The following is an 18079-nucleotide window of genomic DNA, read 5'->3' as shown; positions in this document are numbered from 1 at the left end:
TTCCCTGTGGTTTGGCAGGGTGTCTGCTCCACACAGTCTCTCTCTCAGGGAGCCAGGCTGAGGGAGGCTGACTCATAACTCCTCAATGCCATGGTATGGGAAGGGAGTGTTTGAGGGTCTTGAAGTAGCACTTAGGTGTTTTTACTCAGAAATGAATCACTGCCCTTGGCCATAACTAGTTAAATCGCCCCATCTAACCTCAAGGAAGTCAGTTAGAAATGAAAGAAAATTGCTACTCTAACCAGCTTGAGCCGAAATTAAGGAAGTGGGAGGTGTTGGCTTAATTGACTATAAAGTATAGAACTTGTCCAGCCTCAGATGTGGTTCCGTCCAGCAACTCAAATGATATTATCAAGGATCTTGGTTTTTTCTCTATATCTTTAGTTTCACCCTAGGCGTCTTTTAGTGGTACCCAAATGCCACAGGTGTCAGCCTCATGGGTGTCAGACCATCAAGGAAGAAAGCCTCCTCCAGTGGGAGGAGGAAGAGAAAAGAAGCTTCTCCTTTCCCCAAGGCTAAATGTCTTCTAATGTCTTTTTTTTTAATTTATTTATTTATTGTGTTATAGAGAGAAAATAAGAGGGGAGGGCCAAAGAGAGAGGGAGAGAGAATCCCAAGCAGGCTCCACACTGTCAGCACAAGCCTGACGCGAGGCTTGATCTCATGAACTGCGAGATCATGACTTGAGCTGAAATCAAGAGTCAGCTGTTCAACTCACTGAGGCACTCACGCACCCCATTTTCTAATGTCTTAATAACATCCCTGAACTAGTCACTGTGAACAGAGGAATGAGAAATGCTAATTGACTTAAGCTTAGCCTTGAAAATGGGAGTCAGATCTGTTTCACTGAATCTCCAAAATAGGAGAGATGGTTTCTCAATAGATATTCCAGAAATTTTCCAGAAGGAAGGTGTATGGATGCTGAGTGGCAAACCACAATTGCTCACAACACTCACCACAAGGTGATCCCAGTATTTCTGCTTTGTTCATAGTACATTTTACATAAAATAACATTTCTAAAACATAAAAGGACCAAGAAACAATGGCAATGCTATTTCTCCCTGAAATCATCATTTGATGTATTCTACAGTTCTAGATAAGATATGGATCTTGATAGTAGGTAGGGAGGTTACAGTCCTTCCCCTTTATAAAATTAAAATCTCAATTATAAGACAAGAGGAAGCACCACACCTCACTTAAGAGGGATTATAAGATGCAAAGGCACGTAATTCAATGGGATATATAAAACTCACCCCAACAAATAAACCTAAAAATTCTTACCTAAAAGACTGAAATGTGAGTAGACTGCATGTTCTAGTGACAAGAGCTCATATGTATTCATTTCTGTTAGAATTACTAGAGCTTGAAGAGATCTTCAAGTTCATCACATCTCCTTTTACAAATGAGAGACATACAAATGGTTAACAACCTACCTGAGAGTCTCTCTAATCAGGGCTTACCTTGTTCTTCTGGGCTAAAGAGAGATAGAGGCACCGTGAGAAGGCTCGCTTTCTGTACCAGATCTCTCCTTCGCCCAACCAGAGGGGAGACATTCAAACAGCTTTCACAGTTAATTTGACAAATGTTCACTGAACTCCAAACCAGGCATGGCACACTCATATGGTTCAGCCTGCACTGGGGACAACTGGTGGTTGCCCCTTCCTGAACAATACTGCTGCCTTGTGGGGAATTGGTAAGTGCACTGACCCAGAAATACTGAGGCCAGGTCTCCTGCCTGTGCCCGGGACTGTGTTCCCCATGAACATTTTAGGCAGAGACCCCGGCCCAGCACTGGGATGGGAGGATGTCTGGACACTAGCAGCTTCCCTTGATGCTAAGGAACAGAAGACCCCTCCAGATATTGCTGTATATTTTTAACCTGGCCGACTATTGCCTGGGAATGGATGATAATTTCAACTGATTATTTTGAGAACACACACACACACACACACACACACAGATCCCATAAAGACTTTTAGTTGAAAAAGTGGAAAAAAGAAAAACCCTCACTATTTCGTTTCCAGTTTCACACTGAGATACCACTATAAAGACTCAACCTTGGAAAATTCACCTTTAAAAATAAAATAAAGACATGCTTGGTTGGACAACTGTACACTCTAATGAGTTCTCATCTTTGTCGCCAGCTATGGGATCCTGAAGCAAATTGCTACATTTTTCTTGGCCTCCATTTTCTGTTCTACCAAATGATTATCTCCTAAAGTCTTTTCTATTTCTAACGTTCTATGATCGTATTCAAAACAGCCTACAAAGTATAATTATAGAGGAATGAATCTGATTGCTTCAACGTCGTGAAAGCAGATTTACTCCCCTAGACCTCATATTCTGTAGATGACTGTGAGGTAAGCAGGAATCTGCGATGCATGTCTTTGGTTACTGAATATATGGTGCAGTGATATGGTTATTTTCTTAAGTCTTCCTCCATCATACCAGCATCCCAGGATCTACCATCAGCCAACAGATGGATGCTGATTAAAAAAAAAAAAAAATCACTAACATTCCAGAAAGATGTCCAAAAGTGCTAGGAATGTATTTTAAATTTATTTTATTTTTTTATTATTATTGGTATAATCATTTCATAATCCTTTAGGGATATAAATGAAGCCATGGTTTAAAGCTCAAGAAATCTCTTTATATTTTTGTGATGCTAACTTTAGGATTAAAGAATAAGACGTACAGATTCCTGTGACTTATGCTATCTATTAGCTCAGGAATGCTGCATGTGTAATTTGTAATATCATACAACACTTGCCAAGGTCCTCATTTTGAGGGCTTTTCAAGTAAACTGTAGATTCTTATGTGTAGTAGAGCAGGCTTTGTGTTCTGGCACAGGGAAGTTAAGACTCTGGGGTTATTTTAAACAGGCGACGGTTCTGGCTTCCTCTCCCTCCTCCTTCTCTGCCGCTGTGGGCACCCAGGAGGGCTCCATCCATTTCCTGGATGTCAGAGATCCTGAGACCCCTCGGGCAGTTTACAAGGTCTTTCCCTCCGAATGGTCTGTGCAGCACCTCCTGTAAGTACTTGCTGCTTCTGGCAGCAGCATTGTTAGGACTGTCGGTTGAGAATTACAGTGAAGCCATAATTTCTTTTAATTTTAAGTTTTACATGTTTTGTTTCAAAAATTAATACACTGACTCAGGTCACTATTCAAAAAGTACAGAGGGGTGCATCGTGAAAAGGCTCCCACTCTTGTTCCCACTCAGTTGTCCTCCCTGGAGGCAGCCTGTTACCAGTTTCTCATGTCTTCTTTCCAGAGATATTCTATCCATAAATAAGCAAAACAAACAAACAAACAAAACAAAAAAACAAAAACAAAAAACCCACAAGTAAGTTCTTCCTTTTAATTACACAAATAATTATCAAGCACTTAGAATGTGGTACGTGCTTTGTTGTATGAGATGGATACTCTTATTGTCTCCATTACAGGGGAGGAACATTAGGCACAATGTGTTAAATAATTTGCTTAATATTGCACAGGTAGTAAATAGCAAATGTCAGGATTTGAACCCAGGTAGTGGGGGTCCAGAGTCACTGCCTTTGCTTTTATTTCTTTTCAAGTTTTGATTTAAACGCCTTTGCTTTTAATGGGTAGCAAACTGTATACAATGTTCTATACCTCATTTTTTTTTCCCACTTAATGGTATATTTTGGACAATGTTTTCTATTCACACATGAAGACCTTCCTTATTCTGTTTTATGGTACGTAGTATTCCATGATATAAATATACCATCATTTAAAACTTTTTAATTTTAATTCCAGTATTGTTAACATACAGTGTTAGATTCATTTCAGTTGTGCAATATAGTGATTCAACAGTTCTACACATTACTCAGTGCTCATCATGGTAAGTGTCCTCTTAATCCCCTTCACCTGTTTCACTGATTTCCCCCCCCCCTCCCCACCTCCCCACCTCCCCTCCGGTAACCATCAGTCTATTTCTTGGTTTGTCTCTCTCTCTCTCTCTCTCTCTCTCTCTCTTTTCCTTTACCCATTTGTTTTGTTTCTTAAATTCCACATATAAGTGAAATCATTTGGTATTTGTCTCTGACTGACTTATTTCACTTAGCATTATACTCTCTAGCTCCATCCATGTCGTTGCAAATGGCAAAATTTCATTCTTTTTATGGCTGAGTAATATTCCATTATATATATATACACACATACATACATACATATACACCACATCTTCTTTATCCATTCATCAGTTGATAGACACTTGGGTTGCTTCCATAATTTGGCTATTATAGATAATGCTGTAATAAATTTAGGGGTGTGTGTATCCCTTTGAATTAGTGTTTTTGTATTTTTTGGGTAAATACCCAATATACTATCATTTTTAAAGACTGAGTCCTTTGGGGTTTTGTTTTGTTTTGAGAGAGAGAGAGAGAGCACACAAGCAGGGGAGGGGCAGAGGGAGAGGGAGAGAGAGAATCTTAAGCAGGTTCCATGCCCAGTGGAGAGCCTGATGTGGGGCTCGATCTTACAACAGTAACATCATGACCTGAGCCTAAATCAAGAGTCACTTAACCAAGGGAGCCACCCAGGTGCTCCAAAAGTGTGTATCGATGGGCATTTAGATGATTTCAAATCTTTTGAAGTAATACTTTTTAGAAGACAGCATAGAGACGTTGGATTTAGACTTGTGTGTTATTGTTCTTTCTTTTGTTAATTTATCAGAATAGTATTAATAAGAAGTGACATTGGTGCCCTGCTTTACAGTTTGAGGTGCTGTCATACATTGTATGTGAATGTGAACCTCACTACAGCAGTCAGAAAGGTATTATGTTTGTTCCTGTTCCACAAATGAGAGGATTTAGGCTCAGAGAAGTTAAGAGAAGCTTTAAAGGATTGCCTAGCTAGTGCCTGGAGGAGGCAGGTTTCCACCTGCTGCGTTGTTGTGCTCACGGCTCCCTACAGCTCAGGGGGTAAGGAGCTGTAACCTCACTCCATTTATACCTTTGCCGCCTCCTCTTTCTCAGATCCTTTTCTCTTATTATAATTTCTATTTTCCCATTTTTCTAATTTGAAGAAGTTACAGAAACATTTCACTACATTCTTCCTCCTCCTGCCAGGCACTAGATGTCACAGTGATCACTAGTTTGAGAATTGCTTATTTCCACTTGCAATACCAAGAAAGCTCTGGTGTCCTATTTCACTTACTTATGATGAAACACCACTGCATCTTCTCGACTGTGCGCTTTTAAGCTGCAGTTTGGAAATAACATTAACCTAGAATGTAATGATTGTATTTACCTGTAATCACTTGGCTTTTTATAAGATGGGATAATATTAAAAATCACAAACCATAAGAATGACTGGTTTTGAATGTATTTCCACACTGTCAGTCAATAAGTTTGTTTACCATCTTACTGGTAAAACAAGCAAAATCTGAGCCTCAGATTTCTTCTTTCCTAGTTATGACCAGCGAGGGATATATCTATTAGTTGGAACATCAGAAGGATGCATCTTTATCATTAATGCCAATCCATCAAGCTTGTTTCAGATCCTTGGATTCGTAGGTACAACATGGAATGTTAATTAATTGGCAATTAATTAATGAAAATACTGGTCACTTTATTCCAAAGAATTTAAGGTTGTGAAAATGGGGCTCTAGTGTATTTTCTATAAAGGAAACATTTAAATAACTGCTGTAAGTTATGTAAGAGAATTCCCACATCACGTTTAAAGGGTTTTTGGTACCTCTGCTTGGCACATAGTTGAGCTAAATAAACTTTCTTAACTAAATTAATGAATTAATTTAGATATTTCTCATGTTAGACATTATATATATTATACATATATTGTACACATATATAATATGTATGTATATTATATACATTATATATAATGCTAGATATTTCTAATGTTATCACAAAAAGTAGTTTCATTGGTTTATCCTTGAAATATATTTTAAAATACTTGATCTCTATTTAATAGAGATAGCTAAAGAAAGTTTTAGTACATGCATCTTTAATATTTCCTCTTTAAACAAAATGATATCTGGGTTTTTCAGTAATGTCATACACATGCCCAGGTAAACCACAGACCTGGAAGGTGAGGTAGCAGTTATGTGATAAGTAGTAAGAACTAATACTTTCCTTTCTGGTATATTTTTACCCAAACACATTTTTAATTTATTCATTAACTTTTTAAGATTAGTGAGTGCCTACTAGGTCTAAAATGCTGAACCTAGGTCAGTGGGGGCATGAAAAGGTCAAGGAGACAATTTCGTGGTGGAGGAATAACCAGAGTGCTGTGTAGTCTCAGAGGAAGAAGCAATTAACTCTGCCAAGTGTGAGGAAAGGAGTGGAGACCAGATAAGGAGGTGCAGAGGTTTGGGGGAGAGTTCTCTGAGGATTTAAGTAGTGGGGGATGGGGTATATTAGTATTCCAGCTCAGGAGAAAAGTCGGAGTAAAGGCACTTGGAGTGGCCAGCAGTCTGGTATAATAGGTAAACAGAAGAGTTTACTCGATGATGATCATGGCAATGAAGTCCTGAAGAAGATGAGGGTCTTGAATATCATTGCAAGGAGTCTGGGACATCCTCTGAGGTTTTCAAGATGGGCCCGGTATGATTTGACTTTGGAGGATGACTCTGCCACAAGTGTGAAGGATGGAGCTGAAAGGCAAGAGAATGGAATAAAAAAGAGGAGTTAGGGAACAAGTCTAGTAGCCCAGGCAAGAGGTGACAGTAGTCATAACAATAGCCGACATTTATCGAGGTATTCTTTGCCATATGATCGCGTTCTAAGAACTTGGCATGTGTTAATTGATTTAATCATTACAGACAACTTTTATGGGGTAGAGACTATTACTATCCCAATTTACAGATGAGGCAATTGAGGCACAGTGAGGCGAAGTACTCATTCAGAGTCATGCGATTGGATAGTGGTGGAGCCGGGACCCAAATCCAGGAAGTCTGTCTTGAGGCTCATGCTCTTATCCAGAGTGCACACACCATGCAGCAGTCATAGAAAGAGAAAGGAGGAGACAGCTCTGAGTGAGGAAATTGGCAGGACTTTGGTGTTCCATCAAATGTGAGAGGGGAGGATCAGCACGACTCCAAAATTTCTAGCCTGGATGGTGGAAGTTTATGATGTCATCAAATGAAGCAAAAACTCAAGAAAAAAAAGAAATTAGAGAGGTTGAGGGATAGCGTGAGCTGACGAGATTTGTGTAGATTTGAAGCTAATAAGCTCTTTATTTGGGGATATTTAGCTAATGTTTGGAAATGGAGATTTGTAGTTCAAGTCTTAATGATAGCTTCCTGATCTTGAAATTGCGGAAGCTGATGGGAAGGCTTAGGAAGATAGAGTAGGGGTGCCTGGGTGGCTCAGAGGTTGAGCATCCAACTTCGGCTCAGGTCATGATATCACGGTTCATAGAGTTCAAGCCCCATATCAGGCTCTGTACTGACAGCTTAAAGTCTGGAGCCTGCTTCAGATTTTGTGTCTCCCTCTCTCTGACCCTCCCCCGTTCATGCTCTGTCTCTCTCTGTCTCAAAAATAAATAAACATTAAAAAAATTAAAAAAGAAAAGAAGACAGAGTAGAGGTAAATACCAATTGCTTAATGAGGCCAAATGGATAAGCTAAATATGTAAATTCGAAGACATGGACTGTGGTAGGACCTATGGCTCACCTCGCAGTGGATGCACATCCTGCTTAAATGTTCCATTTTTTAACATATCTGGTTAAAGTGTGATGGGAAAAGCAACTTCCATTGCAGTTGTGGACAGAGGAAGATGAGGCAATGAAGACAACTGAGGACAGGCCAGTGTAATGAGAGCACTGGGAGTCCCCACTCCAGAAAGAGCTTGAAAGAGGAAGGCTGATGAGGGTGTGGCCTGGCAGAAACTTGAGCACAGTGAGGGCTGGGATGAAGCCCTTGTGCATGGGCGCATCAGCGGGTAACTCCTGGGAGAGCTACTGCCTTGGAATAGAGGGACAAAGAGGTTAGGGAGGGCGTGGTGGTCAGAAAATGAAGTCCATAAGTAGCAACTTCTGTTTTAAGAAGTTTGCAACAGAAAAATAAAATTGGACAGCTATGGTGGGGAAGCAGGGCTGCAGCAAGGTCGCAATCTGAAGATTGGGTAGTCTTGAGAGCTGACTAGAAGAAACCAATAAAAGACACAAGAAAATAAAATGAGGACCTGAAAGCACATGGTCTAGTAGGAGATTGGTGACCTGGGCTCAAAATCAGAGATGTAAAGGATTGCATTTTATTGATACAAAAATATCTCCTGAATAAGAACATTAAGGTCAGGGCACCTGGATGGTTCGGTCCGTTAAGCATCCGACTCTTGATTTTGACTGAGGTCATGATCTCACAGTGTGTGGATCCGGCCCCATATTGGGCTCTGGGTTGACAGCGCAGAGCCTACTTGGGATTCTCTCTCTCCCTTTCTCTCTGCCGCTCCCCTACTCGTGCTCTCATGCTGTCTCTCTCTCAAAATAAATACATAACTTTTTTTTTTAAAGAATATTAAGGTCCTCTTTGTATCAGATGTCTTTGGTCTTCTTTGTTGTCAGACGAAAGACCACCAACTGACCACCTGAGGGGAGGGGCTGATCCTGGGGGCCTGAGAAAGTGGACACATACAGAACAGCCCCTGTTCTGTGGAAAGAGGGAGTAGTGACTCTGGAAAGAACTGAAGATGTGTCCCAGGCATGCCACCTTTCAGAGGCCCGATTTCCAGAGAAGCAAACTCATAAAGTCATCGGTGTTTCCACCATACCCACAATATCTTGACTACAGATTCAGAGAACACTGATGCTAGAGTTTATCCAATACCAAGAGTGGGCAAACAGGCCACAGTGGACAATGAAGGGGCCAGAGCAAGCAGGTGCTGCTGAGTGGGGTGTACATGGCAAACTCCAGAGGCTTCCCTGACAGGGAAGGAAGCTCAGCCCAACTGAGCTGGCTTGAATCTATCAACCCAGATATCCAGTCATGAGAATCCCTCATCGTTCATCAAAAATGTCCCCATCACTTCTGTATAGTTTTTAAGTTTATTTATTTATTTTGAGAGAGAGAGAGAGCATGAGCAGAGGAGGGGCAGAGAGAGAGAGGGAGAGAGAGAAAATCTACAACAGGCTCTGAGCACAGAGCCCAACATGGGGCTTGATCCCACAAACTCTGAGATCATGACCTGAGCCAAAATCAAGAGTGGGACCCTTACTGACTGAGCCACTCAAGCACCACCCCCCCATAACTTATGTTTAAAGATCACTTTAGGTATACACTCGAAGCATGCTGTGGATTCTCTCTCTCTGCCTCTCTCTCTGCCCCCCTCCCCGGCTTGTGCACACTCTCTTTCTCCCCCTCTCTTTCAAAATAAATTAACTTAAAGAAAAATAAAGGCCACTTTAAAAATGCAATAAATAAATTGAAATCTAAAGGCTTACTGAAGGCAGTCCTATAATGTGATACCTTACTTGAGATGATAAAAGATTCTTTAAACTTACGAATGATGACTTACGATGATTTCTGTTTGCTTTCAGAGGTGGGCAAAGACATTTTACAAATATCCACAGTGTCTCTTTTGGAAACAGACATAGTAGAAGTGATGGTGCTTTCGCCACTTCCGGAAACAGGAAGAAGCAGATTGGAAATATTTACTCTGCCTACAACACTGCCACAAGGTAAAGAAAAATCAAGCAACCCAGATGAGTAGTCGCTTAGCTTGTTTGCTTGCCTTCTTTCCTTCTTTCCTTCCTTCCTTCCTTCCTCCCTTCCCTCCTCCCTCCCTCCCTCCCTCCCTCCCTCCTCCCTCCCTCCCTCTCTTCCTTCCTTCCTTCCTTCCTTCCTTCCTTCCTTCCTTCCTTCCTTCCTTCCTTTCTTTTCTTCCTCCCTCCCTCCCTTTCTCCCTCCCCATTCTTTCTTCCTTTCTTTTCTCTAATGATTGCATTTTTTCACTCTTAACATGTAAAGAGGTAAAATGGCCATCTTTTATACATCTTACAAAGTGAAACTGATGTGCCTGCTAAATGATGTGAAGTGTGGACTTTCCTCAAGTCCTTGTCATTCATACGAATGTATCTTCTTCCCGGAGAAGAAGATCAGGATCAACTGGTGCTTTTGTCAGATCGATATGTCATTTTGTTCTGTAGCTTTAAATATACATAGTTAAATTCAGATAGCTTACTGTGTAGTAGCTTTCACTGATGAAATTATAAAGAAAGCTTTTTAGATAAAGAAGCCTGATGAAATAGACACTCTTTGTTTTAGATAACAAATATATCTGGGTAGCTATTTTGTAAATACATAATTACAGAGTCTGAGAGAGCTGAAAACCTCAAAGTACTCTTGTGTCTTAATTAAGACTCTCTAGACCATCATGAGTATCTTTTAATATGTTTCTACCTAATTGATTAAATTAACCAAGGCCTTATAAAAGATATTTTACTATCAGTCACTTAATACTCGAGTAGTTCTAGTGGATCTGTGTTGTTTTAAATCATTTTTTGTCTCCTAATAGCCTCTGCAACATTAATTGAGCATTTGAATTTTTTATTTTGCTTTTCATAGTTATTCATAATGATTAAAAAATAAAATCACTGTATGGTGCAAATGATCTCCTTTCTTCCTCACATCTTACAGTTTCTACAAGCTTTGCTGATGAACGAGGGAGGCTGAGAGATGAACTCATTGCTAAGTTCCTGTATGAGATAGAACATACCCTGTCCTCTGCCGTGTTGGACTATCAGAGTCACCAAGTATATGGCTTCTGTAACCAAGTGCCATACATCTGCAGCTACCGTCTTCCTGAAAAAGTATGCCAAAACTTAAGCGTGCTATTATTTGTCTTAGCGATCATGATTGACACGTTGTGTTAATTACACACGATCCACGCTTTAACATTATAGTTCAGTTAACAAATGGCTTTATTACACTAACATAATTTTCTCGAATCAGATACATTATGAGCATTATTTGTTAATCCATCATAAATACATTTGAGCAACGTCATACTTGTGCTGCACACATCCTACTCATCACATAAACATGCAGGTAACTCTATTGACTTCGTGTGTTTAAAAACAGTGTAGCATTAGAGCATGTACTCCACAGGTGTCGGGGGGCTCCAGGGTCTATGGTTTTCCATGGAACTTTGCACCTAAGCCATAAGCAAAATTGCACAAAACAGATAAACTGTTTTTGCCATCCTTGTATCACACTCTTTTCAAACCTCTCTCTATCATATCACTCCTGGTACACTCACTGGCCCAGATTATCTACCACGCTTACTCTCTAAGCCCTCCTCTCCCAGGGAAGCCACTGTCAGCAAGGTATGAGACATCACGGAAGTAATATCTGAACTGGCCTTTGAAGAATAGGTCATATTTAGACACGGAGAAATATTGTGTACAATTTTGGCAGGAGGTGGAGGTTGTTGAGGTAGGGAGGGGACAGGACTGGTGGGAATGGGGTGGACAAGGGCGTTCCAGACAAAAGTCACAGCATGTGTAGGGGCTTGGAGGTGAGAGTACATGAGAGAATACTGATTCATTTAATTGTCTTGAGTGTGGGTGTGTGTGAAAAGGATCAGTAAAAAAGAAATATTGTCAGTGTAGGCTGGGATCTTTAATTGCAGCTAACGCATCATGACTTTTCTTAGCTGGTTAGAACAAATGTTAATTTACAAACAGATGAAAATGTGGTGCAAGAAAAGTGGTGTATCAGTTCACTTCCATGGACAGCATTTGCAGATTTGAATCTGACCGTATATGTACAACTGCAAACCCTTAGGTACCACTCTCCTGCTCTTTTCTATAACGGAATCATGTTCTTTGATTGGCAGGAACATAGCGGTATTTGCATTCTTAAGCCATACCAAAAGGTGCAAAGCAAGCACTACGGACCTGGCATGCTCTCTCTGTCTCCGCATGGATTGTGGCTCACAACAATAGCTAAAGGTGGAATTCTGTGTATCCGAGATGTTCACACTTTGGTAAACAATCTTTTTTTTTTTTTTTTTTTAATCTTGGGGATGTTTATCTTGATCTCATATAAGGAACAAAAGCCCTCAAGGAAGGAATTGAACTTCTTTCTTAGGTCAATTAACTCATAACTTATTCACCACTGGTTGTAGTACTGGCTTTAACATTTTTACTGGTGTTTTTATATGCTGAGGGTTTGAGTCTCCAGGGGAGGAAACACCAACCAGTAGACTGAGACCTGCACAAAATGAGCATGGGACCCGGACACTGTAGATGAGCTGCTGCCCAGCTCTGTCACCACTTAGTTGTGTGTCCAGGAGAGTCACTGACGTTCACTGAGCTTCAGATGCTCATCTGTAAAATTAGGGAACCCTTCCATGCCCTCATCCTCTGTGATTCTGATGAGAGCCGGTGAGAGGGTATATGCAAAAATGCTTTGGAAATAGTGAATTGCCATGGAAACCTAGGGATTATTACCCCTATCTCCCTGGCCTAGAGTGACTCTGGGCTGGTTGCTGCTGCCCCCCACCCAACTCTTCAAGTGATTCCGAGAGAGCAGAAGGGAGAGTTCTCCCTCATCCCTTTCAGACCAACCTCAACATTACCAATACTGCTGCCATTTTCTGATTTCCATTGGGAAAGTGCAAATAGTTTCTTCTTCCAAAAACGTGCAGGGTCCTTTTCTAGGTTTTGAGACCACGTTGTCCTGGTTGTCAGTCTACTTCGATGAGGTCAGTGATTCTTACCCAGGGTTCCACCCCACACACCTGAAGCCTTGCAGCCACCTACATGTCACAGTCCTGCGGGTCCACAGCTAAACAGGGCCCTGGTGTGCACATCCTGCTCTTCTCGTTCATCTGTGTAAGAAAGCATATTTGGAATGCAACTGGACAAAAGTGATACTATTATTGTACAGGGAAAGTTTTGAATCCTTTAGAGATTATGTTGAAGTGGCCAATTTGCAAACTTTGCTATATTGTCTCTTATTCGAGTGATTTAAAATTTATTTATTACTTTTGAGAGAGAGAGAGAGAGTACACGTGCAGGGGAGGGGTAGAGAGAGAATCCCAAGCAGCCTCCACACTGTCAGAGCACAGAGCCTGACGCAGGACTCCAATCACAAACCGTGAGATCATGACCTGAGCTGAAATCAAGAGTCACATGCTTAACCAACGGGGCCACCCACATGTCCTTCAGGTGATTTTTAACATGCTATAGTTGATGGTGGCATGACATGGCAAGACATCAAAGTTCTTCTGGGTGATTCTGTGCAAAGCACCTCACACATGAAGTTATTCTTGGCAGCACTGTGTGTAAAAGCAACCTAATAACAATCAACAGAGGACTGGATAAATCATGGTGTATAAACGATACATAAGGAAAACGTGAAATATTATGCAGAGTGAGAAAATCTTTACACCACAATGTGGAAGGAACCTCAAGATCTATGGTCACGAAGGAAAAGCAAGGTGCATGATATAATGTATTATGCTCCAGTTTATGTTAAAAATTACGATTGCATAAAAATTTGCTCATATGTTCTAAAAGACATCTGAAAGGATATTAAAGGTATTAATTACACTGATTGGCTTTGGGAAGTGGTGGTTGGGGAATGGAGACAGAAAGGAGATTTCACAGCATTGTTTTTCAATTTTGAAACCTTTGAATATATTGCCTATTAAACAGTTAAAATTTTCTTTAAAAAAATCATGGTTGAGAACCAGCGTGACACATAAATCCCAGTTTTTATACCACTCAGCATATGTATATTGCCTATTCAAACAGTTGAAATTTTCTTTAAATATATAAAATATAATTATATAAATATATAAAACATATATTCAAACAGTTAAAATTTTCTTTAAAAAAATCATGGTTGAGAACCAGCATGACACATAAATCCCAGTTTTCAGTCAAGGAGCTTAAACTGTTGCCCTCTGCACCAAATCAGTGCTGTGTTTTGTTTGGGTTCTACTTGAACTGGTTTAGCCTCCTCCATGTGGGGCAGGTCACCCTCCACTCTTCACAGTGCCTCTTACCCTCCCTCAACCACTCAGCACACGTAAATGAAACCTACCTGACTCTTGAAGGCACCTGAATGCCATTTCTGCTTGCTCAAGTCCCCTCCCCTAACTTTGTAGCTTTCAGCAATTTGCCTCTGTGTGTCTGGTTTTCCTATTGGAAATTGGTGATAACAATCCCTCTCCTTCCATTCCACACAAATGAGAAAAATAAATCAGTATTGGTGAACGGGTTTTGAACCAGGGATTTTCAGTACTATGTATTACTAACAGGCTACTTCCATGCCAAATAAAACGCTGTTAACAAATAGAAACAGATTTACTCATGAGTGAAAGTGCGTGTGACCCCCTTAGAAAAACTACGTGGTGGAATTGCATTTTTAATTTTTGCACTTTGTTCCTAAAACTATTGAGGAAACGTTTGCTCGAAGTCGGAGTCATTCTCACCAGGGGCATGGGATTCAATCAGTGAGAATTTCAATGGATGGAAAAAACATTCTAGTGAATGGGAGAAATGATGGCACCCTTGTTTACCTCAGATGGAGGTATGTACAGTATCTAAAAGCAACTTCATATGGTATAGTGTTGAAAAGAAATATTTTGTTATTATTTATGTGTAGCAAGGCCACCATAACAGGAGACAACTGCCATTGGAAAGATTATTATACCCACAGATCCCAAGAGGAGGAGGTTTGCCAACTCTGTGGTGGGGCCACATGGGGAAGCCCCTGGGTGGGTCAGGAGGCAGAGGGAACAAAGGAAACATGGGCAACAAACCAAACCTATTTTGGTTTCCATGGGGAGGAGCAGGCCAGTTTGGCTAGTGTGGATAATTTTAGCAGCTTCTGGGGCATGGTGGCTGGCCCTGGTTTTCTGGTACTTGGCCCAGAGGTGATTAGGGCAGGGAAATAGTAGCCCTGAGTTGGAGGTGTGGGTTCTGGATTGGTTTGTTTGCATTTTAAAGGTGGCTCCAGGGTGAGTGGTTTCCTATCTGTAGCAACTGGCTAGTACTGAAGGGGCAAAGCCCCACATGTCAAAGCATCAAAACACAAAAAATAATAAGACATAGTTAGTACATATGAGATGATCAGTCCTCCCATTCACAACACCCGTTGGAGGAGTACAAGGAATGGGGATAATCCTCAAGAGTAGATAATTTTAAAAACTCCTATTCATTCCTTAAAAACCTGACATAGATATGTATGTGTGTTTATACACATGTAGATATAGTTCTCTAGTTAGACTTAGTTTAGGCAATATTAATTTGGACTTTGCTTAGATTAAAATTAAAGTTCCAAATAAAATACTACTCAAGCATATAGATGATGACCAGGGGATAGAGAACCTGGAAGTGACAGCCTAGACTTTATATGTTGCCTTGGTTGATCTGTCAATGGATATCACTAGTCAATGTGCAATTTATTTCCACAAAAATAATATCTTACGGCACCCCCTGTGATTAAAACAGTAGCAAAACATGGCCTTTTCCCAGTGACATTGTGAAAATGTTAAATATTTGTAAATGTTAAATACAGGTAAATGGAGATTTTTATATCATAACAATTTTGGTAGTCACTTATTTCAAAGACTCGTTTGAACGCTGCATCATCAGGCCCAGTCTATGCATGGCATCTGAATAAGATACTAACTTGTAACTCATATATAAGTCCTAATATACCCTTTACACTAAGTGAACAAACAGCATTTCAGGCAACAGCAAACAAGTGCTGGAGACCTCTTGATAGAAGTAAGGGCATTTCCATTCATGGGTAATCACGTGGACCTCTGACTCAAAGTTGAGTTGGAAACCTTGGTCCAGGACTTACTAACTTTGACCTCAGACACATAATAACACCCTTTCTAAATTGTCTGCAACATTGTTACTCAAGGTGGGGTCTGCAGCAACTGTAAGTTTGTTAGAAATGCTTATATTTGGTCCTCCCCCAGACTTTCTGTGTCATACCTCTGAAATGGAATCATCTGTTTTTAACAAACTCTCATCCAGGCGATGCTGATATGCCTAAAGTTTGAGATGCCCTGATATACTGAGTGGAAGTAATGCTTTCCTCAATGACAGGTGGGGGCTATGAGGACTAAATAGGACAATGTAATTATGTACATGAGGCAGCGGAATGCCTAGTACATTCTAAGGCTCCACTGGAGCAGTGGCTCTTCTGTGCAGTGGCCAAGGTGGGTGGGTGCAGAGGGTATGTAGGGTAAGGGTACATGGACAGTGTGAGGAGAGGTCACCTCAGAGAGGTCAAGAAGCTTTGTCATGTCCTGGAGCACATGAAGGTGCTCTCCTCTAAGTAGAGCCCTAATAACTACAGGGCACTGTGAAGAATTGGCCGCCATATTTCTTTGTGTAGAAATGATGAGGTATCTGGAAATAATGCTGCTGAATGTAACTTTTTAAAACTGTGATTTTTGTAGCCAGTTTCTTTTCTTTTTTTTTTTTTATTATTATTATAGGCGGTTTGGAGGAAACTTAGCCAGTGAAATTCTTGAATATTGCCAGAAACTTTTAATTTCCCTGAGCAACACCATGGATGAGGAGAATGATTATTTAAGTATATTAAAAAGAGAGTCCTTGAATTTGGGATCAACATCTGAACACACAGTTGAGTTCCAATACAGTGTTTGTCCCTCTTTCCTCCCTCCCTCCCTCCTTCCTTTCCTCTCTCTCTCCCTCTTTCTCCCCTTCCTTCTGTGCCTTCTACCCACCCACTGTCTCTTCCTTTCTAAATCAGATATCAGTTTTCAGTTTGTGGTTTTCCTTCAACAGATATTTAATAATATTTCCCTTTATCCAGGCACCCCATGATTTTCAGAAAGACCATTAGCTACATCTGAGACAAAATATTCAGCCTTTCTCAAAGCAATATTCTCAAAGCAAATAGTACATCTCAGATTTTATTTAAACCATAATACGAGATCTGGGCTTTCCTGTGAAACAAATCTTACCCCTAATTCTAGTGCTTGATCAAACCAGTCTCTCTTTACTTTTATGTTACATACTTTATTCTGGAAGTGTCTAGCCAGAGAACAACATTCTTCCATTCAATCACTTAAATATTTATGGGGTGCCTACAAAGTGCCAGGCTGTGGGGGATATAAGTATGAACAAGACAGTAACATTTTCTGTATTCATGGAGTTTAAATTCTAAGTAAGAGTTGGGTGTGAGCAGGGAGAGATAAGTACTCAAATAAGAAAATATTAGATAGTAACAAGACCTATTTAGTGAATAAAAATGCTAGTATTTGGCTGGAGTAACCTCTCTAAGGAGCAGACATGTAAGCTGAGATCTGAATTAAAAGAGGGTACAAAGGTGGGGTCAGGAGGGCAAGAATAGGGCAGAAGGGGAAAGACCTCAGCATGTTTGAGGCCCTAAAAAAAGGTTTGTGCAATTGAAGTGAACAAGGGAGAGAGTGGAAGGAGATAAGATTGTAGAAGTAAAAAAAGACCAGATAACGTAGGGCTTTGTAAGCCAGGTGGAATTTGGATTTTATGTTACATGTAATGAGAACCTATTAAAGAGTTGTGAGCAGAGGATTTACAAGATCTTATTTACATTTTTAAAAAATGATTACTTGCCACTATGTGGAGAATGGTTCCTGTACAGGACAAGAATGGAAACAGGGAGATTTATTAGGCTATGGTAAAGGTCCAGGTAACAATGGAGGAGGAGGAATGTTATGGAGAGGAAGTGACAGATTCCAGTTACATTTTGGGGGTAAAGTTGACAGAACGCACTGAGAGATTGGACATAGAGAGGCAGGAAGAGAAAGGACTCTAGGATGACTCCTAGGTTTTTTACTTAAACGACTTTGTAGAATATGGTACCATTCACAGTGATGAGGAAGTTGGAGAGGAGAGCTGCTGTGGGGAGAAAGAAGGTATTCCAAAATCGGTTACCCATGCCGAGCTTGAGATTCAAGCCTGCTGGGCATTCAAGAGGAGATACTAGGTAGACTGTTGGATAGATGAACTTTGAGTTCTGGGGAGAGGCCAGGATTGAAGATGTTGATTTGAGAGTCAAGGGCAAATGCAGAGTTTAAAGCCATAAAAATAGGTAAGGTTAGTGTGGAAGGGGAGAT

General features: G+C 40.6%; 1 protein-coding gene across 8 annotated transcripts in view; it reads left to right on the top strand.

Annotated features, from left to right (window-relative positions):
• The window catches only part of CFAP43 (cilia and flagella associated protein 43), a 129947-nt gene that overhangs the window by 51929 nt on the left and 59939 nt on the right, over window positions 1-18079 (top strand). For all 8 annotated transcript variants that reach the window (XM_053207397.1, XM_053207396.1, XM_027063009.2 and 5 more), the window contains 7 exons: window positions 2883-3031; window positions 5435-5538; window positions 9522-9662; window positions 10621-10793; window positions 11822-11971; window positions 14396-14526; window positions 16454-16601. In XM_053207397.1, coding sequence (XP_053063372.1) covers window positions 2883-3031; window positions 5435-5538; window positions 9522-9662; window positions 10621-10793; window positions 11822-11971; window positions 14396-14526; window positions 16454-16601 — 996 coding nt within the window. The remainder of the gene's footprint in view (window positions 1-2882; window positions 3032-5434; window positions 5539-9521; window positions 9663-10620; window positions 10794-11821; window positions 11972-14395; window positions 14527-16453; window positions 16602-18079) is intronic.

Source organism: Acinonyx jubatus, chromosome D2 (assembly GCF_027475565.1).
Source record: "Acinonyx jubatus isolate Ajub_Pintada_27869175 chromosome D2, VMU_Ajub_asm_v1.0, whole genome shotgun sequence".
In the NCBI taxonomy this organism is placed as follows: Eukaryota; Metazoa; Chordata; class Mammalia; order Carnivora; family Felidae; genus Acinonyx; species Acinonyx jubatus.
The sequence above is the reverse complement of the archived record's forward strand: the minus strand, read 5'-3'. Positions and strand labels throughout refer to the sequence as shown.